The following is a 22,271-nucleotide window of genomic DNA, read 5'->3' on the forward strand; positions in this document are numbered from 1 at the left end:
GTGGACATGGAGGAGACACACAATATATTTACGCTAATCAGACGATGTGGATTGAAGATCAGAACCTTTTTCGTTTGAATTTTGTGTTAAATTTTGGTGACTTCTATGAGATTTTAGAGAAAGCTAAACTAATAAAATGATAGAGGATTAATGAATTCGTTAATGTCTGCAATAGTTGAAGAAACGTCGTAATATAGTGATTTCAACAATGATGTAACATATAAACAAAATTCTGGAAAAAAAAATTAGTTGAGAAAAGGAAAAGATAAAAAAAAAGTAGGTGGACGATTGGTGACTTCCATGTTAGTAAAAAAAAATAGATCATATCATCATGTTGTTTTTAATCTAATGCTCAAGTGATAAGAATAGAATGATTTAAAATTTGAGCGATTAACATGAATTTTTTTAGGTCGAGTGTCCAAATTTGAAATTTTTAAAGTTGACCGGCTAAAAGTAGGATTGATGAAAGGAATTATTTTAGGTTTCTTTACTTAAAAGACAAGCCATCTTATCCGTAGTAGCGAGGTAGTAGCCTTCCATACTTAACGGATCAGCTTGTTCATGATGGACCCAAGATCTTGAGGCAACAAAGGCACCATTCTCATCCCTTATGACACCACCAAATCCAACCGAATGTTTGTAATAAAAAGTACCAGAAATCTAATTTCATGTTCTGTTTGCAATTTGAAACCTATATCAACTATTTTTAACTTCAAAGTTCATATCACACCCAATCTGTTGAAAAATCTGAGTGATTAGATCCTGAAGCACAAGAAAAATTAGAAAGGGAAACTCCCAAGCCGTCAGTCTTAAGCAAATACTATCAAAACCAAAATCAATGTCAACAACCATGATTTACATAGCTCAATATTCAATTCTGACTCCTTATTGTTCTTTCGTTGGATTCATGAATACAATAAGATTCCATTTCAAAGCCAGTCCATTTCATGCTGAGGCCTACTTTTCTGAAACTTTGTTCATAAGAAAAGAAATGCAAAGAACCTTCCCCTTCGAACGCAGACCAACATTTTCTGCCTTTGCACAGTATCCCAACTGCACAAGAATAATATTGAAGTTAAAATTCGATATTCCTCTTTCACATATTGCATGAAGTGAGAAAACAAATGAAAAATGGCATTGTTGTTTCTGTAGGTAACCTTTTCTTTGTTTTGAATTTTAAATTCCAAGAACTTCAATGCCTCTTGGATTTTTCAAAGCAGGCAATGTGAGTGACTATGTAGATTGCAGAAGCCCACTTTCATTGAGGGGAAAGAAGAATTCGATTTAGATTTTTTACATAAGCAAACGAGAGGTTGATATATTTTTTTCTATTTTTTCTTCTTCTCCCTATGGCTGCAACTGTAGTTTTTCCCATTTCCTTTCAAGTGCAACAGATCTTCAACTAACATCTCTGATTCCCTTTCATTTTCGACCGACCTCTTGTATGCCATTAATCCAGCGGAACAGACCAATCTTAGGGGTGGCCATGGTATTGCATTCACTATCTCATCTCACCTACCATGCAGCTTCCAGAGGCTGCACCAACCCAATACTTGGGGCTCTCTAATTCTTCAACCAATGGCCTTTCTTCAAACCAGGTGTTTGCAGTCGTCTTAGACGCGGTTTTAAGCGCTGAATTTGGAGATCAGTGGCAGTTATGTCGGCGTTGATGTAAACATCTTGAGATCATTGGAATCAGCTCCACCAGCATACTTTGGAGAGGATTAAGGGGAAAATAAAAGCTTGGACCACTTAAATGGAAATCCAATGCAGCATGGAGAAATCTACAAGTCCAAGAATTTCCCAAGCCAATTTTATCTTACTTCTTATGCCATGCTTCTGCCTTCTGATTTCCACTCTAAATTATTGCAGCTGTGTGAACGTTTACCAACAAAACATTATGTGAATTAGTGAGTAGATAATAATATCCTAGCTGATCACTTTGGTCAGAACTTGATCCATATAAAATGAGATCTTCAAACAATATATAGAGAAGATGCAATCTGTTTTTCCGAAATCAGTTAATCAAAGCATAAAGGGAGAGGAAATATGGTCCAAACTCGCAATATACCATTATAGAATACTTTTGTTTTAGGATGTCATCAATTAATCAGAGTGGCGCAGCGGAAGCGTGGTGGGCCCATAACCCACAGGTCCCAGGATCGAAACCTGGCTCTGATATTATTTTTTGGTATTTAACGTAGTTGACCTAATTTGGGCTCAGATTTAGCTTATTGTGAGAATAATGGGCCTTTGGTTAAGTTTAGATTTTATCTATTTGAGACTACTTGTAAATCCTGTTGGATTATAGCGTGTAAACTTTACCTTATCTCATCCATAATAATAATAATCTTGTAATACTTCTTTTTTGACTAAATCTTATAAGACTTTATTTCTATTGGGTAAGGCTGAGATCCTAAAATTTATATTTTATATTTTTATGTAAACTTAAGAATTTTATTAATATTTCAAAATTTTAGTTATTTAAAAAAGTATACAGAAATTTTAATGTTTTTATATTTATTAAAGTTTAATTAATAAAAAATTGAAAAATAAGTATTTAAATCATATTTTAATTAAAATTTAGAGATTAAATTAAAAACTAACCCTTTTCGTTAGTACGACACATCATCGAGTTAACATCTTAGCGATCATTTTATAATTAATTAATAATATAAGTGATTAAAATATAGTTTTTAAAATTGAATGATTAAAATAGAGAAAAAATAAACAGAAATGACTTTTTATATAGTTTACCCTTAAATTTGTTCATATATATTTCTAATTGAAGTGCTCTGAGAGCATTTGTTACAAAATGTTAAATTTGTGTAAACAAACCCATTAATGACATGCAACATACTAGTTGAGTCCATGTTGTGGGCCTACACAGACATGTACCTTTTAATATTTTTTTATAATTTAAGTGATTATAATATAATATTTATTTATATATTTTTTTAATTATTGACAACATATATATACTCTATGAACATAATTGTTTAAATTTATGACCTCTAAAAAGAATAACATTTCATTTAATTACTGAATTCATAAATTCAATAATTTTATTTTTTAAGTTGAGATAAGGATCAAGGTAAAATTATCATTGCACTTAGGGTGCGTTTGGTTCATGGAATATAAGATTACCAGTGGGAATGTAAGATTACCAAGGAATAGCATTACTGGGAATGTTGTATTTTGTGTTTGGTTGGTTTAGCAGGAATGTAAGATTACCGTGTTTGGTTAAAGGAATAAAAGATTATTGGAATGTATATTTGACCAAATTGTCCTAATTATATATTTGTGTAATATTACAAGTTGGAAAATATTTATATATTTTCTTTAAAAAAAATTAAATTCATAATATTTATATATTTTTTATAAAATTAAAAATAAAAAAAGTTTAATGAAAGGGTAAATTTTATTTAAACCCTTGAACTTTATATAAAATTTTAATTATAGATTTTTTTTTTGTAAATCTAAAATAATTTAAGGATAAATTTGTAATTTAACATTCGTAAAATTTTTATTATTCGATGACAGAATAAATATATTTTTGAAAAAAAATAAAAATTTAAGGGCATTTTAGTCTAAAACGCCGGTAATCCAACAATACCTAAGGAAAGGGAGGTAATGACATTCCCGGTAATATACCCCAAAAAATCCACTATTGGTAATCTTACATTACCGGGAATAGGATTCCCGGGCTAACCAAACGGGGGAATGTGGATTCCATTCCCATGGGAATCCCACATTCCCCAATCCAAACACCCCCTTATTGTATTATATTTTAGATTGAATTTCAGCTTCTCTGCTAAAAAAAAGTGAATTTCTCCCATTTACATTTCAAATAAGAATAAAACAATTCGTCTATTAAAAATTCCATTCATTTTACTGTATTGTAACATTTGTAGATATATTTTTTAGCAGTGATAAATTGAGGAATAGTTTTAAGGTATATATATATAATTTTTGTATGTGGAGTAGATACAAATAGATTTTAACGTGAATACAACTAATAAAATAGATAATTAATACCTGTAAACATTTATCTACTTGAATATTATATGCATTCCACGGTTATGATACTTTTATCTAAGATTGAAGGATTGTCGATAAATTATTTTTTAAAATAAAAAATATTATAAAAAATGGTAATTTTGTTGTACGACATGTTAATTAAAGATTAATTTAAAACGATTTCTAATCTAAAATTTCACTTGACATTGTATATTAACGGATTTCACCCATGCTGATGCAATACAATACCTAGGACTGGTTAACCAGTCAACCAATGGGAATTCCTCTAGCCAGTTCTTTGCGGTCGAGTTTGATACTATCTTCAGTCTTGGCACAGATACTATAGATGGCAATCATGTAGGAATCGATCTGAATGGCGTGAAATCCTATCAATCCATTCCATCAGCTTATTTTTCCAATGATGAAAGGAAGAATATAAGCTTGGACCTCAAAAATGGACATCCTATACAGGTGTGGGTAGACTACGATAGCCAAGAACAACTACTCAATATAACTTTGGCACCAGAGAACAACCCGAAACCGAACCAGCCTCTCTTGTCGACATCAATCGATCTCTCTGATATCCTAATGGATACCATGTATGTTGGTTTCTCTGCTGCAACGGGTTCAATTCAAAGCTGTAGCCATTATATTATGGGATGGAGCTTCAACAGAATTGGAGAAGCACAAAGCGTTGAGATGTCCAAGCTTCCCAAAAATGGTGAAGGAAGAAATACGGTTCAATTGATTTCCATCATTGCAGCTGTTTTGTCGCTGTTAGTAATCATTGGAGCATCATATGTTTACAGGAGGAAGAAATACGAGGAAGTACACGAAGACTGGGAAAAGGAATATGGACCTCAGAGGTTCTCTTACAAGACACTCTGCATAGCAACCAAAGGTTTCAAAGACGAGCAACTTCTGGGATGCGGAGGTTTCGGGAAAGTTTATGAAGGTACACTTCCTTATGCCAATGAGCAAATTGCAGTGAAGAAAGTATCCCATGAATCAAATCAAGGGATGAAGGAGTTTGTTTCAGAGATTGTTAGCATGGGAAGGCTAAGGCATAAGAATTTGGTGCCGCTTCTCGGGTATTGCAGGCGTAAGAGAGAGCTCCTTTTGGTCTATGATCGTATGGAAATTGGCAGCCTCGACAAGCGTCTTTTCAACGAAGACAAACCAGCCCTTACATGGTTTCAAAGGTTTCGAATCATCAAAGGTGTGGCATTGGCTCTTCTTTATCTCCATGAAGAAGGGGAACAAGTTGTTCTCCATCGAGACATTAAATCCAGCAACGTTCTTTTAGATTCCGATCTAAATGAACGGCTCGGAGATTTCGGTCTGGGCAGATTATACGATCACAACGTTGATCCTCAAACCACTCGTCTAGTAGGAACTTTAGGATATATGGATCCCGAGCTCCTCCGAACTGGAAGGGCTACTAAAGCTGCCGATGTGTTTGTTTTCAGGGTTTTTCTGCTAGATGTAGCTTGTGGGAGGAAGCCATTTGAACCTAATGTACCACCGGAAGAGATTTTTCTAGTTGATGTAGTCAAGAGATGCTTCAAAAGAGATGCAATTGTCGATGCCGTTGATCCAAGATTACAAGGCAATTACGTGGTGGAGGAGATGGAGAGAGTTCTGAAACTAGGCCTGCTTTGTTCCAACCCCAAACCGGATTTGAGACCCACCATTAAAGAAGTGGTTCAGTATCTCCAAGGTAATGCTAGTTTGCCTGTTTTACCACTTGATAGTATACCCCAAAATATACCTTCTTCCATCCTTGAAACCTTACCTCGGAGTACAAAAATTAGTATCTCCATAGCAGATAACTTAGAATCTGACACTTTAATTTCGTTTTCTTCATCAGTAGGAAAGGGTCTTTCTCTCAATTCCTTGTCCAGAACAGATTCAGATCTTCATATAGGTCGATGAGGTGGTGTAATGTAAATGTTTGTACATAGTTATGATTTCTTCATCTTTCTTTTACCACACTTGAGAATGTTTGCATGGATAATTTTATTCTCAAGCCTTTTAAAATTAATTAGATGCATATATTTTTTAAAAAAAATTATGGTTTTAATTATATATTACAATATTTATAATAATATAAAATGAAACGAGTGGCTGCATTGGAAAGATGCTTATCCTCAATGAAATTGAATGAGAATAACTAGAATCAAAGATTGGAAACCATGGGTTGTATATAATAATCGTAATAAGGTGAGTGTGTAATTTATATTATTTTTATTTTTATTTTTATACATTTATTAAAAATAATATTTTTTTGAATAATTCATATCTAAGGGAGGGAAGTAGAATTTTATGCAAACATAATACTTATTTAAGTTTCAAGACAAAAAAAGCGTATCCGTGAACTATCAACAAAGACCACGTGTCAATTAATTACTATCCCGCCAACATTATCCGAATATGATCATCATCGATCATGTATTGATATGTGTGATCTCTTTTGATTATAAATTAGCCTAGATCATCACTTATTAGAACATCCAATCAATACTTATACGACGATAACTCTCGATCAATACTTGTCAAATGCAGATTAAAATATCATGCAATGAAAATTAATTGTACGTATAATCTCTTCTAAAAAAAATTAAACCAAAACGATCAATATCACCATCCAAACCACCCTCTACTATTGGTATCTACTTCACCTACCAACACTACTCAAAAACTTGGATTACCCATTAACGAACATCCTAAGTTGTATTGTCTATATAAATCGAAGTTTTTGATTTTCCAAGATTGTATTATTTGTTTTTAAGTTTGTTTTAAGTAGGGGTGTTCGAGGTCGGTTTGGATTGGTTTTTGGCTAAAAATTTATCCGATCCGAAAGTATAAATGTTTACGGTTTGAATTGGTTTGGATGTTTCTAAAAAAAATCCGATCCGATCCAATTAAGTGTGGCTTGATTCGGTTTGGATTTGTGCGGTTTTTGGATTCTAATTTTTCAAAATAATTCTTAAATTTTTTTATAAAAAAACTGCATATGTATAACAAAAGCAAAGAGAATATATATTTTAACAAATTCAAGCTTTTAAGGTTTACAAAAAGAATATATATTTTAACAAATATAGACTAGTATATGAACTTATCAGTCATTCTAAACTTTTGAATGGAAAAGGACATTGAACTAAATAACACCGAAGTTATTCTGCATGTTTTCAAGATTTGTCACAATATTAAGGCCAGAATTAAATTAATAAGCAGGGATTGTACTCAAGAGAATCCCATAACACTTGTTAAGAATTTGGCATGGTAGAGAGATTGTCATTCATTGTAAGAGATTATCGATTCGGTTTGGATCGATTTTAGATTTTTAAATCGAAATCAAACCGATCGTTTTAAAAAAAAATCATACATACTAAATCGATTTCGATTTTTTCGGTCATCGGATTTTTAGATTGGATTTAAGTTATTTTTTTGATCGAATTAGATATGAACACCTCTAGTTTTAAGCCCATAAGTGGGAAATTAAAGTAAAAATATAAATTCCACGTACGTGGATTGGTGGCAACTTTCGATAGTCAATGGCAAAGACAGTCACGCGCTTGAGGAAATTGTACGAAAATGCTACTTGCGAAAATATAAATTCCACGTACGTGGATTGGTGGAAAACTTCCATAGTCAATGGCAATGACAGTCACGCGCTTTAGGAAATTGTATGAAATTGGTACTTGGAAATTGTTGGACTTTACAACTTCCTAAACGTTTACAAGAAAAACTGTATGATAGATCATTAACATTTTTTTCTAATAAAATAACGTGAAGATTAAAGAAATAATAATCTTATGTAAGCTCTTATATATTTTGAGTTGTTGCGTTTTATAGTTATTTCAGATTATGCCTAAAAATACATATATTAAGATATTAATACATAATAGTATTTCTTTTAATTATTAAGTTAATTTTATTGACTAGATAAAAATAAAAACTATATAATTTTTAAAAAATAAAATAGATTAAACATGTTAACCAATAATCCCTTAAAATAATTAAAGAGTAAAAGCTACATGTTAAATAATAAAAATAGTATGATATAATAAAAAAAATTAAAAACTAATCACGTGTCTAAAAAATACGAACAAATACTATCATTAACGGTGAAAAATAAAATTATCAATATCGACATAAAATTAAATATAATGATGATGGCACGTTGACAAATAACTTCATTACAAGTTAAGTATAATTTACCTCAATTGTGAATATTTATGAAAAGAACTAGTTCAATGCTCAAATCATGAATATATAAACAAGATAATCAAATAAATATCAATTGATGAGTTGACATCAAATCTACACTAAAAAACATAACATGCTACAAAAAAATACATATAAATATTATAAAAGAAACTTTTTTTTATTTGATACAAATATTAAATAAAACAACATAAAAGATAAAAAATAAATTATAATAAAATATAAAAAGACAACTACTTAAACAAAGGTTAACGACCATATTATTTTTTTCTAACCAGCAAAGAGAACTTTTAGAGAGAGAGAGAGAAAAAAAAACTTAATAATCAGCTGACTTTCTTAATTAAGAGAATCTTATAAAATTCAATAACTCTGAAAATTAAAATTTTAAAAGATATAGCCAGTTGGACCGGGGGTTTTAGGTGAAGATGACCTACCCCATATGAGTGAAGAAATGATGTGCATGGTTTTTACATTGGGTTTTGGGTAGTTCTATAATATTGTTTTATTAAATCATTCAAAACTGAAGACAAAATGATTATTTGCCAAATTTCATTTTAGACATCGCTGCACGTTGTTGGCCCATGGAAATAAATAAAAGGTTAAAGTATAGTAATGGTCCCTGAACTTTTTTAAAGCTTTTATTAGGTCCCCTAACTTTTAAAACTTGTAATACAGTCCTCCAATATTTAGTCCGTTTGCAATATGGTCCCCGACGTACCCGGTCAATTGTCGTCGTTGCACTTCCGTTAGTACATTTGCAATATGGTCATTGAACTTTTCAGATACTTGCATTTAGGTCCCCCAACTTTTAAAACTTGCAATACAGTCATCAATTTCCAAAACATATAAAAAATCTAATTTGTTCACGATATATCAATCACATAGTCAACATGAACTTATTAAAAAGAATACGAGCTCATAGGACGTCGAAAACCATAGGTCGGATCAATACAATTCCCAGTAAACTAGTACCAACAGTCTCTCGGATTGAGTCTGGCGATTTCGCTATGTCGATACTCACAACCAATTCCATGATTTAAAGAAAAACCAAACAAGAATATCAAAAAAATTTAGCCTAGGACCCTCTTTCACTTCTATTCTGATGGGCTGAATATCTTTCATAAGGAGTACTAAAAGTTTTGATTAAGAAGAAAGAAAGAAAATTAGATGATTTGGTTCAAAACTAACACTGAATATCCAGGTCATTGACATGCAGTTCCAGAAACATAAAAATTTCAACAAAAAACACACAATGCGTGTTGAAAATGGGAAAGTGCGAAAGAGGAAAAGCTTACTTCTGGATAGCCTAAAAGAGAAAATAAATACCATTTTGCAAGTGAGGGGAGAGGCTAAGAAATAAATGCAATCGGTGTTGCGTTCCAGCAATTCTTCCTCCATTTTTTCTTTGTAAATAAAAAGCTGAAAGACAGAGCACTGTTTAGGTTTACAATTTTACATGGCAGAAAATTGAAGAACAAAAACCAAACGAGAGTGCATTTAAGCGAAAGAGACTGAGAGGTGAATGTGTCGTTTGGGATTTCATTATATTTGATCATCTGCTGGAAAATTTTTAACCACAAGGATTAAATGAAGAAATTATTATATGTCATTTATACAAAATAATTACAACTTTGTTGGTGACTTTCAACAATGATACTTAGTCCATCTTAGTAGTATTTGTCAACTCTGCATTTCTATCCCCATTTTTTTCTCACAAGCATTTCATCGAACATCTATGCTTCACCTAAGATGACCTATATCTAACATTACACCTTGAATCGTTGATGGTCCCGATAATCCCTTGGTCGGGTCTTCTCTCAATGGAACCTTATTCAAGTCAACACCTCCACATAATTCAAAGTTAGATTAGAATTTCCCATGCATCCCCTACTGAAATGTTACGCTGAAAATGAGAAGAGATAAGCGAAAAAGGAAATTCAAGATCGAAAAGGAATTTGGGGTTTAGAATGAAATTGAGGACTGTGTTGCAAGTTTTAAAAGTTGGGGGCCTGAAATGTTCAGTGATCATATTGCAAATCTACTAACGGCAGTGTAACGGCGTTAAACGGCCGGTTACGTCGGGGACCATATTGCAAATGGACTAAATGTTAGAGGATTGTATTGTAAGTTTTAAAAGTTGGGGGACCTAAATGAAAGCTTTAGAAAAGTTCAGTGACCATTACTATACTTTACCCTAAATAAAAAGGTAAACATGTCATCCAGGTTCTCTTAACCACCACCAAGGAAGCTTTCATTCTTCGAACGATGATTGCTGCTTTCACATCGTCTCGTTTGTGGCTGTTTTCATGCCTGGCTCTGGTTTCCATGGCCAAGGCTCAACATCCACACCAATTCATTTATAATCATGGCTTCCGTCAAGCTATCCTCCAACTTGATGGGAGCGCCGAAATCCTCTCGAATGGTCTATTGCGGCTCACCAGTTCTTCAGTATTGCAAATTGGCCATGCTTTCTACCCTTCTTCGAGTTCAGCTCCATCTCTTTCCTTCTCCACCAACTTCGTGATTGCCTTCGTCCCTGGTCCAGAACAGGCCACTGGCCATGGCGTTGCCTTTGTCATCTCACAATCTACAGATTTCAGCCATGCTTCTGCAATCCAATATCTAGGACTGGTTGATCAGTCGACCAATGGGAATTCCTCTAACCAGTTCTTCGCGGTCGAGTTTATACCATCTTCATTCTTGAAATGGGTGATTTAGATGGCAATCATGTAGGGATCGATCTGAATGGCGTGAAATCGAACAAACAAGTTACAGCACAATATTTTTCCAATGAAGAAAGGAGGAATATAAGCTTGGACCTTAAAAATGGACATCCTATACAGGTGTGGGTAGACTACGATGGCCAAGAACAACTACTCAATGTAACTTTGGCACCAGGGAACGTCCCGAAACCGAACCAGCCTCTCTTGTTCGACATCAATGGATCTTTCTGATATTCTAATGGATGTCATGTATCTTGGTTTCTCTGCTACAACAGGTTCAATTCAAAGTACTAGCAGTAGCCATTATATTCTGGGATGGAGCTTTAATAGAAGTGGAGTAGCACGGAGCTTTCAGATATCCCAGCTTCCAAAACTTCCCAAAAATAGTGGACGAAGAAATACGGTTCGATTGATTTCAATCATTGCGGCTGTTTTATTGCTGTTAGTAATCATTGGAGCAGCATATGTATACAGGAGGAAAAATTATGAGGAAATACACGAAGACTGGGAAAAGGAATATGGACCTCATAGGTTCTCCTACAAGACACTGTATATAGCAACCAAAGATTTCAAAGACAAGCATCTTCTTGGATTCGGAGGTTTCGGGAAAGTTTATAGAGGTACACTTCCTTATACAAATGAACAAATTGCAGAGAAGAAAGTATCCTATGAATCAAATCAAGGAATGAAAGAGTTTGTGGCAGAGATTGTTAGCATGGGAAGGCTAAGGCATAAGAATTTGGTGCGGCTTCTCGGGTATTGCAGGATTAAGAAAGAGCTCCTTTTGGTCTATGAACGTATGGAAAATGGTAGCCTCGACAAGTTCCTTTTCAGCGTTCACAAACCGACCCTTAATTGGTTTCAGAGGTTTCAAATCATCTAAGGGGTGGCATCGGCTCTTCTTTACCCCCATGAAGAAGCGGAACAAGTTGTTATCCATCGAGACATCAAAGCCAGTAATGTTCTTTTAGATTCCGATCTAAATGGACGGCTTGGAGATTTCGGGCTGGCCAGATTGTATGATCGCAACGGTGATCTGCAAACAACTCGTCTAGTAGGAACTATAGGATATATGGATCCGGAACTCACCCGAATCGGAAGGGCTACTAAAGCTGCGGATGTGTTTTCTTTCGGGGCATTTCTGCTAGAGGTTGCTTGCGGGAGGAAACCATTTGATCCGAATAAACCACTGGAAGAATTTTTTCTGGTTGATGTAGTCAATAGGTCCTTCAAAAGAGACGCCATTGTTGATGCTAGCGATCCAAGGTTACAAGACAATAACGTGGTGGAGGAGATGGAGAGAGTTCTGAAACTAGACCTGCTTTGTTCCAACACCAAATCAGATTTGAGACCCACCATTAAAGAAGTGGTTCAGTATCTGAAGGCAATGTTAGTTTGCCCAATATACCACTTGATAGTAGACCCCAAAATATACCATATTCTATCCTTGAAACCCTACCTCAGAGTACAGAAATTAACATATCTACAGCAAATAACTTAGCATCTGATACTGTACTTTCGTTTTCTTCATCAGTAGGAAAGGCTCGTTCTTTGAATTCATTGTCAAGTACAGATTCAGTTCTTCGTATAGGTCGCTGAGGTGTCTTAATGTAAATGTTTGTACGTAGTTATATTTAGTTCCATGTTTCTTTTTTCATTTTTCGGAACTGGTTTGATGTTTCTGGGTTAATTTGAATCAATGTAAGCACTTGAAATGAAGAAGACCGATGAAAACTGCAGTTTAATTGGTCTGTAATCCAAATTCCGTTGAACTTTTGCTTAGTGTTTTGAAGACTTTGGGTTTCTTGATTAACAATAATTATAATAAAAAAAAACCAACCATTTATCTACTCTTAAGTCTTAATCAAGAAATTTCTTGAATTGAATGGTCAATGCTGGCATGTGATGATTTATAAGCAATTAATTAACTATATAAGGTATATTCGAGTAGTGACAATTAATTAAATTTGTTACTATAATATATATCGACTATAATATAATAATAATCCGAAAGATCCCTTCTTAGCCCAAATGATAAAAGGGTAAACTACAAGTTTAGTACCTAAACTATAGGTTTTGATCCGTTTTAGTACTTTCAAATTTTTAAAGTTGTACCTAATGTTTAGTTTTTGTTTTATTTTAGTACCCTGTTAAAAACTTAACATTAAGTTTTGAAAATTTTGAATGTTTAGGTACTAAAACGGACCAAAACCGATAGTTTAGGTACTAAATGCGTCAAGTTTTTAATGACAGATACTAAAATGAAACAAAAACTAAATGTTGTATGGTTTTGAAAAATTAAAAGGTTAGGTACTAAAATGGTTTAAATCTGATAGTTTAGATACTAAACGCGTAGTTTACCCTTGATAAAAATATAATTATATAAGACTTCCTTAAACTATGACCTCCATTTTATATTGGTTTATAAATTTTAAAACATTTTATTTAATTCTTAAATTATGCTCATTTTAAATTGGCCCCTAAACCTTAGAATATTTTATATTAATCCTTAAATTATCAATATCATTTCATTTTGATCCTTTCGTTAACGTGATATTATCTCTACTAGCTATAAAATTTAATATGTTTTTTAAGGTCCCAAGAGTCGTATTTGTAACCTTTTAAAAAAATTCTCAAAATCTTAGAAAAAAAATTAACTTTTTAGGTCATAGATTCAATTGTTAGGACCTTCAAAAACTAATAGAATTGACGACAAATTAACAAAATGATTAAAATAAATTATACTGATAGTGTGAGGATTTATATAAAATATTTTAAAGTTTAAGAATGAATTTAGAATTAGGATCATAATTTAATGAGTAATTGAATAGTTTAAAATTTAGAGACTAATTTCAAACAGATATCATAATTCAAAAACCTTTTGTAGAATTAATTTAATGATAAACATCTTATCTATAAATCATTTTAAATTAAGTTTTTTGTGTGTGTCAAAAATTAACTAAGCAAATGACTAACATGAGTTGGTTGAATTGATTGAATATTCATTAACAATTGAGAATAAGATTTAAGTCGTGTTAATATAATTGGTGACTAAGCAGGTTGTTCAGGATGTTATGAGTCTGTTATAGATTTGTTGCTGAGTCAGCTAGCCCTTCACGTGTTTGTGGTGAAGAGTTACGCTATATATTTCCATCCCTGTTGTAAGCAAGAAGCAAGTTGGTTTTCTAAAATATTATCAAAGTATTTCTCTAAATCTTCTCCGTAGAAAACTAATGTCACCCCACAGAAAGCTGTTTTTGTTTTAGCTATGTGCGCACCTCGGTTTGTTAAGTTTATTAGGTGATACTGATGCCTAATGTGGCTGTAGTCTTGAGGGTTGTCTATCTTGGAGTTTTATTTTTGAAATTGCTGAGGAGAATATATTCTTTTTCTCTCATATAGGGTTAGGGAAGCTCTTAATGAGACGGTCTCCTCTAACCAAAGCTTTATAATTCTCTAATAGAGGAACCATTTCCACAACAAATTTGTTAAATTTATTCATGGTTGTTTAATACCAAAACATAAATTAAAAGAGTTGTTTACAATTTACCTCTACTCTATTCTTAGCTGCATCCTATTTTCAATTTAAATGTTGTTTCAGTTTAGAAACTTTCAAGGAAGGCATTAAAATTAAAGAACCACATGTCCTTCCACCATCAGCCTCTCACTTACATATTAATTAAAGAAAAATTAAGAAACGACCCCTGACTTGCTCTTTAAAAGTAACTGCTACCATATAACGGTCAAAGGCATTTCTCTAACAAAATCAGAAGTCAAATTCCCCTGCTGCCTGCAAAAAGAGGAGAGAAAAGAAAAACTTGGATTTAGGAACAGTGACCAAATGCACAAAGTGTAAAAACATGCCACATATAATCCACTGCGAAGCACACCTTGTTAAAGAGGATGTCCTTATTGTTTATATGCATGATTCCATCCTTCAGCGTGCATTTCCATCGGCTCTTGGTACGAGTCACCTAAAAATAAAAATATATAACATCTTTGTTTATTGTCTACATAGAAGATAAATCAGACTGCCAAAACTTGATAAATACAAATTACTAAGGGGTTGAGATGATGGATGCAACAAAAATAGCTAAATCCACCTTGTCGAATTGAGCCAAAACAAGATGCTGTGTGTTCAGCTCCTCCTGGTCCACATCATCCAAATCGTCTTCGTCGTCGTCTTCATTCAATGGTTCATCATCATCATCATCAACTGTATCACTTTGAGCAACAGGAGCAGGAGTGGCAGCCTGAAGGTCTGTCAAGGAAAAAAGGAAAAACCAGTCGTCCAGTACACAACGTGTCTAGATGAGAGTTAGAGGTGGTGGAAGGGGAAGGAACAGCCAAAAGAAGCATAAGCAGCTCATCCAGTCAGTTTACCGTTTGGAGCCGGTGTGTTCGCTACGTTGTAATCTTCATTGACAACTCCTTGATAATTGTAAATCTTCAAGGTGAGGGAAGAAAATAAGAAGGTTAGTGAATTCTCCAATGATATATATAAGAAACAAAGAGAAAATGTCCATTCCAAACCATACACATAAAGGTAAGAATAAGTTGCAGAATTGCACAACCAGATTAGGAATTGACGAAGAAAGCATATGATACTTACATTGGGAGTAGAAAGCATATCATCAAACGGATCAGGAATTGGTCCATCTAGTTGCGGAATCTTTGATGATGAAGTAGCTAAGTGTGCTAAGATCTTGCTTTTTGCATTGGTTGCTGAGTCATGTCTACCCAATAAATTACAAACCTTGTTTCCCTGAAAAAACTTAGAACTACATGATTAAGACAGATGCACAACAAATCCAAACTCACATATTCCAACAACGATTTGGTATAAAAGTAGCCTTCTGGAATAACAAAGTCTCATCATAAATATTTACCAGATTATAGCTCAGAGCTTAAACTACATTTGCTTTTGCATTTTTATGAAGAGAAAAGGTAAGTAAAAAAATAAAATAAAATAAAAGAATGTGGGGACAAAAAAGAAGGAAAAAGAACAGCATACCTCGAGCAGATCTAACAATAATGGATAAAAGAATTTAGGCTAACAGATGCCAGGGTCATTATAAGAAGAGTAAACCAACCTCATCTTATCATGATGGCCTCAATTAGAATGACAAAACTTTCCTTATAAATATTCATTTTATAGTTCGGAGCTTGAACTATGTTGGCTTTTCCATTTTTAGTAACATAAAGGTAATCAAAAGAGAAAAGAATGTGGAGACAAAAAATGTAATAAACCGTCTGAAGCATATCCTAGAAATAATGGATAAGAGAATTTAGGCTAAAAGGCGAGGAGATCATTACAAGTGGAGAAATGCCACCTCATCTTATTACACTATCTCAGAGACCCATCCCATACCCACCTTTGAGAGCGTTCTGGGTCAACAAAAATAAACTAAAGAACTCCTCCATTTAATATTTGAGAATGTTCTTTACTGTTTAGAAAACATTTCATGACTGCTGAGAGCTAATGGAAAACATGTACCTAAACAAAATAGTCATAACCCCAATACCATCAAGAAACAAAACTTCCAGGAAGATCTTGATCTGTGTCAAGCACTGGTTATCAAATTATCACGCTGTTATTCTCCATTTACATAAAAGATAGTAGTCAGACACCAAAGAACCAGTATTAGACCAAAAGAACATAAAGCCACCGCACAGAAGAACAATGAGTAGTACAAATGAATCAGATTAATCTTACTATTCTCGCTTCAATATTACTATTTTTACCAGATATAACATAAATATATAACAATGAAAAATGAACACGGATTTGTAAATAAACTACCCAAAGGACAACTAACCTCTGTCTTTGCAATTTCAGATGTAGCATCTCCAGCTCCATCTTGTTGGGGTATATATCCACCACCATTATTATACCGTGTAGCAAAATTCTCACGTTTTCTCTTTCCAGGAGGCATCATAAAGAAGTCCTGGTATTTCCTCCAGTATTAAAATTAATCACCAACAGTAACAAAAGCTCGTTTCAACATGGGGACAAAGATTTTTGAAGGACATAGTTTCCCGAATATTCAGACATCATTATGCAGTTGTAACACCACTCAAAACAGGAGTTACCTGTGTCAGGGGTTGATTTGAGGTACCTCTGTCCGCCTCCTCCCGTCCTTCCACGTAAGCTACAAGAGAATAGAATTTTCTGTTAACAGACCATGTGCATTCAAACTGATTGCTCGTTAAATGTCATACTAACCAACATTAACATCAACAGTTAGTGGGGTCCTTTGATTAGACCAAGGAGAAGGAGACTGCTGTGGAAAGAAAAACAAAAAGAAAATATCAGTAATAAATCTACAACAAGCCAAACAGCTACTTTTTCTTTAGTGGCAAGTAGAAAATTACAACTATAGCACAATGTTTCCTAAAGCAAAGTAGCAGCTAAAGAGCATTTCATACCATATAAGTGCTTGGCCTTCCACCTTTTACATCAGCATTAGTACCGCTAGCATTCACAGGTGTGGGATAATCACTACCTCCAGTAGGTATGTTATACATAGAGCCATCTGCACTTCCCGGCAGTGGTGTAGCCATAGGTGTTTGCAAAGGAGTCTACACAATTAAAAATCCTTACAAAAAAAACCACAACATAAAATTATCACCGCAATTAAAACTCAAAAAAGCAGTCAAAATAGAGCCCGTTACCGGAGGGAAAAGCATATCAGCTGTAGGAGTTTCGTACTCCTCAGTCCCCTCGTAAGGAACATTGAGATCGTGCACCGGAGTAATTGGACCGCCGGGAGCATGTTGCTTCTGACCAGAAGATCTCTCTATTGGACCAACGATTGCTCCCGCTTGCATCATCTTCATCTCAACAGAAATGGGTATAGAAAGTTCAGGAGCGGACGAGAAAAGGAGATTAAAAGAGTGCAATATAAATAGGTTTGCATCCGTTTATAAGGGGGGGTGCCCACGTGGCGCAACTCAAGAGCTCCTTCAGTTTTGTTTTCATTTTCTCTTTTTATGTTTCTACGGGCATGCGATTTGTAGGTTTGTTATACGATAATCTTAATATATAGTTAAAAAATATTTTATAAAAAATATTAATATTGTTTTAATATTTTTGGTATAGTATTATTTAAAATATTATTTTTTATCGAAAATATTAATTTTACTAATTAATTTTCGGTAGAACCTAATATTAATATTTTTGTTAAAAAAATAATATTTTAGGCAGTGTTTTACCGGAAATGTTAAACATTTTCGATATAAAAAATAATGTTTTAGGTAGCGCCTTACCGAAAATATTAAAGAAAATATTAACATTTCCAGTAAGGTATTTCCTTAGTCGTATATTAAGGTTTTCGCACTTGAGACATTCCCACTTTGTCTATAACGACTCTAAGCTTCGTACCGACGTTTATGATCAAATAAAGATTATATATATATATATATTGTCACATCCCTACATTTCAACCAGAGGAACCATGCGACCTTAGATGCTTTTCGGAAGGCAACGCCTAAGTCAGCCTGAAAAAACTAGGTAAAAAGACTTAGAAAGAAATGCGGAAGCGAACATATATCCGAAAGGAAATGCCTCACACACAAGAACAAGAGAATTTGAGAGAATACTTAGATTTATTCTTCAAAACTGAAGTGAAAAATGAGGTGGGAGTAGGCTTATATTTATAATTAAAGCTCATTACATCCAACGAGTGAAATTAAATACAATCAATGGTTAGGATTAAAAGAAAATCTAGCTAAATATTTACATTATCTTTATTTTAAATTCAAATAAAAGATAAATAAATAAGAAAAACTTATTTAAATCGGATCAGCTTTAGCTAAAGTGACCCAAAATGTTCCTCAGACTCATTTGGTGGCCCAATATGGCCTTGGTGGTGTCCTGGCTAGTTCAACCGCACTTATCTCGATCATAGACTGTCGGTTCATGACATTCTCCCCACTAATTCTAGCGACGCCCTCGTAGCGCGGCTAGAGTGGTACTGCTCGATCGATCTTTAAACTGCCAAAGTCTCTCGGCTAGTTCCCAACTCCCCTCACTATTAGGCAATCCCTTCCACATAACAAAGTATTCATGCCTTGGTCAATAAATGGGTCGTCGGATGCATCTCTCCGCCTGGATCTCTTCAACTTCCTTATAATGGGAAATCTTCACTCCGAGTGGTGTTCAGTGTGATATGCCTCGGTTTAGACTCTCGTCATATTTGTGATAAGGCTTGAGTAAATTGACATGGAACACAGGGTTCGCCCGAATGGTTGGAGGCAACTCCAATGTATAGGCCATGGAGTCTACTCACTTCAAAACTCGAAATGGTCACTCATATCTCCACACAAGCCCTTTTTGCACATTCGGGTTGCGCAGAACATTGATCAACTTGGCAAGGACAAGATCACCAACCTAAAAATTCAAGTCCTGCGCCTTCGATCTGCCCACTTCTTGGTTCTTTTTCCCGCCTTGTGTAAACAAGCTCGGGCCTAGGGATGTAAATGAGACGAGACAGATCGTGAGCTACTCGAGATCGACTCGATCTTGGCTCGATAAATACTCAGATCGAATAGACTCGACTCGAGCTCGAGCTCGACTCGATTTCTTAACGAGCCGAAACGAGCTACTCGATATTCGACTCGAAAAGCTCGTGAGCAGCTCGAAAAAATGTTATATTATAATTTTAGATTTTTTAAAATTACATTATTAAAAATATATTAAAAATACATTAGTGATGAATAAATATTCTTGAATTGAAAATTGTTAAAATATTTTTGAATAAATATTATTATTTACTTTAAATTAATAAAAAATTATTTATCTAATGACAAATATTTAATATATTAAATTAATAAAAAAATTTATTTATCTAATGACAAATATTTAATATATTTCTAATGATAATATTTCTAATAACTATTTTTTAAAATTGTTTTTATATTTTGAGGTTTTAGGTTCAAATATCATAAATATCAAGGGTTTGAGCATTTAATATCAAGATATTATATTGTACTTACCTCATAACTAATTATGTGATAAGGTTTAGGATTTAGGGTTTAGGGTTTATGTGTTAGGTTTTAGGGTTTATATGTTAGGTTAGAGTTTAGGTTTAAGTTATGCACATGAAGGTAACATACAAATTATACAAAAAATGATGTTATATGACTCATAAATAAATCATTCACATACTTATACATAAACATATCAACATGCAAAATAAATATACACAACTAATTAAAGAAAACAATCCTAAACATGGACTAAATTAAGAAAAAACTAAATGTGAGGACTAATTTAAGCTAAAATTTAAACAATTGAGGGATTTTTTGTACAAAACGCATAAATCTAGAGAGCCTAAAGCTAATTTACCCCAAAGGTTACGGTGGCTAAACGATAATTAAACCCCGGAGATGAAAAAAGAAATGAAAACTGGAATCAGAAGTCAAGAGGAAGATTAGTTTGGCTAAAAAAAGATGACCTTCTTCTGCTCATACTCTCTTTGTCAACACCAATAACAACACCGACATCAACAATGTTATTTTTATTAGATTGGATCCTACACTTTTCCCTCTCCTCTCTATTACCATATTTCTATATGATTGTTTCTTAAATGGTGCCTTTTGTTTTCTTTTGTTTATTATTATTCTCTTTTTCTGGGGTTGTAGAGGCAGATGGGAAGAACAGTAATAAGGATAAAACTATGTGATCAAAACATTCTGTCACTGAGTAGAGTAAGATAAATGAGAGGTATGTGTCCATCTTTTTATCATTAGTTCATTTCCATGGAAATTGGAGATTTTTTAGCCTTACACTTCAACTAGTTCTCTTTGTTTAGGGAGCTAAAGTTATGACAATTGCATAAATCATTGATTGTAATGGCTTAGGATATGTTGATCCTATGAAAGTTTTGAACTTTATTACTGCAAGGTCTACTTTTGTTATGTAAATATTGTTGCTACCTAGCTAACTCACTGAATCATGAATTCAAGATGATTCTACTGAGCTTTTATGGAAGAGATCTTTTGTGTAAAGTCATCCGATTATGTTAGAAAGAAATGTTAAGTTCAGTTTATAAAACGTTTAAGTACTTGAAATGGCACTGAAATTTCGGTGCTTGTTCCATGTGAATTGACCACAAGTGCACTGAATCGTGTGGAAGTTAATCCTATCAGAGATGCAAATGCGACATCCAAAGCTATGGATCAGCAACCCAAGTCGGCGAACATGGGAATGCTCTGCCAGTTTCGGGTGATAATGTGTTTGGTCATCCACTTCAGAGACTAGTGTCCGAGGTTCAATCAACTTTCTTATCAGCAATGATCTTTTACTATATCCCAGATTCCCAGTATCCCACATCGGTAGGTTTAAGGAAGCTTTGCGCTGGGGATATTATAAAAGGCAAGGATACCCAGAGTAAGGGCAGCTTTGTGCGGGGCGCAATGACGCAGCTCGTGAGGTTCTAACCGATGCGCGTCAATTGCTAGTTGAAAACTATTTTCAATTGAGCTTGAATCGAGCTCAAAATTGAGCTTGAATCGAGCTCGAAATTGAGCTTAGTTTCGAGTTTTAATCGAGCTTAGTTTCGAGTTTTAATCGAGTTTAGTTTCGAGTTTTAATCGAGCTTAGTTTCGAGTTTTAATCGAGCTTAGTTTCGAGCTTTAATCGAGCTTAGTTTCGAGCTTTAATCGAGCTTAGTTTTGAGTTTTAATCGAGCTTAGTTATGAGTTTTAATCGAGCTTAGTTTCGAGTTTTAATCGAGCTTAGTTTCGAGTTTTAATCAAGCTTTTAATTTTTTTTGAGTTCGAACCTTTTCGAGTTTGAGTCGAGTTATAATATTATCTTTCAAGTTCGAGTCGAGCTTGAAAATTTTAGGCTTGCGAGTTTTCGAGTCGAGTCGAGCTTACATTTTAAGTTTTCGAGTTCGAGTCGAGCTCGGCAATACTCGAACTCGACTCGGCTCGTTTACACCCCTACTCGGGCCAAGTCAAGATGAAATTGCCACTCCCTGGAAAACTTGTGTATTGCTGGATTAGGCCCCTTATACTTGGCAACAATCGTGTTGGATGTCAATGGTTGTTACCCAGTCACAATCTCAAACGGGCTTTGGTTTGTGGCCTCACTCCGTTGCAAATTGTAGGAAAATTGAGCCATATCCAACAACTTCGACCAAATGTGTTGTATGGCACTCACATAGTGTCTCAAGTAGATTTACACGAAGGCATTCACTCTCTCAATCTACCCATCTATTTGTGGATGGCAAGTCGTGGAAAAATTCAAGTATGATCCCATCAACTTGAACAATTGGGTCCAAAATCTCC

The 22,271-nt window shown here is 34.1% G+C and overlaps 2 protein-coding genes, 1 non-coding gene and 2 pseudogenes across 3 annotated transcripts; 4 read left to right on the top strand and 1 right to left on the bottom strand.

Moving 5' to 3' along the window:
* Positions 1-2,109: 2,109 nt before the first annotated feature.
* TRNAM-CAU lies at positions 2,110-2,181 on the top strand. The gene has a single exon. It is a non-coding gene; the product is annotated as a tRNA-Met (tRNA).
* A 2,052-nt stretch (positions 2,182-4,233) lies between these two features.
* Positions 4,234-6,002, top strand: LOC120180268 (receptor like protein kinase S.3-like; the record flags this gene model as incomplete). Its single annotated transcript, XM_039185637.1, has 1 exon — positions 4,234-6,002. A coding segment is annotated over one exon (1,722 nt), but the record flags the coding sequence as incomplete, so codon positions are not given.
* A 4,513-nt stretch (positions 6,003-10,515) lies between these two features.
* LOC120180185 lies at positions 10,516-12,653 on the top strand (annotated as a pseudogene).
* Positions 12,654-14,524: 1,871 nt separating this feature from the next.
* Positions 14,525-17,813, bottom strand: LOC120180182 (transcription initiation factor IIA subunit 1-like). The gene is made up of 10 exons (XM_039185563.1): positions 17,649-17,813; positions 17,403-17,555; positions 17,200-17,257; positions 17,067-17,125; positions 16,793-16,921; positions 15,586-15,738; positions 15,357-15,420; positions 15,077-15,234; positions 14,864-14,947; positions 14,525-14,763 (listed from the first exon to the last, which is right to left on the bottom strand). Exons 1-10 carry the CDS (start codon positions 17,811-17,813, stop codon positions 14,740-14,742), a joined length of 1,047 nt encoding a protein of 348 aa, XP_039041494.1. The 3' UTR covers positions 14,525-14,739.
* A 3,561-nt stretch (positions 17,814-21,374) lies between these two features.
* Positions 21,375-21,505, top strand: LOC120180345 (annotated as a pseudogene).
* Positions 21,506-22,271: the final 766 nt, after the last annotated feature.

The sequence above is a fragment of the Hibiscus syriacus genome, unplaced genomic scaffold (genome assembly GCF_006381635.1).
Source record: "Hibiscus syriacus cultivar Baekdansim isolate YM2019G1 unplaced genomic scaffold, ASM638163v2 tig00112491_pilon, whole genome shotgun sequence".
Classification (NCBI taxonomy): Eukaryota; Viridiplantae; Streptophyta; class Magnoliopsida; order Malvales; family Malvaceae; genus Hibiscus; species Hibiscus syriacus.

Excerpts from the sequence above, each read along its gene's own strand:
- LOC120180182 (XM_039185563.1), bottom strand. The coding sequence starts at position 17,813 with ATGAAGATGATGCAAGCGGGAGCAATCGTTGGTCCAATAGAGAGATCT. Across the intron at positions 17,556-17,648 it reads CTGATATGCTTTTCCCTCCG|ACTCCTTTGCAAACACCTAT; the intron begins GTAACGGGCTCT and ends TTAATTGTGTAG. Across the intron at positions 15,739-16,792 it reads CTGAAATTGCAAAGACAGAG|GGAAACAAGGTTTGTAATTT; the intron begins GTTAGTTGTCCT and ends AAGTTTTTTCAG.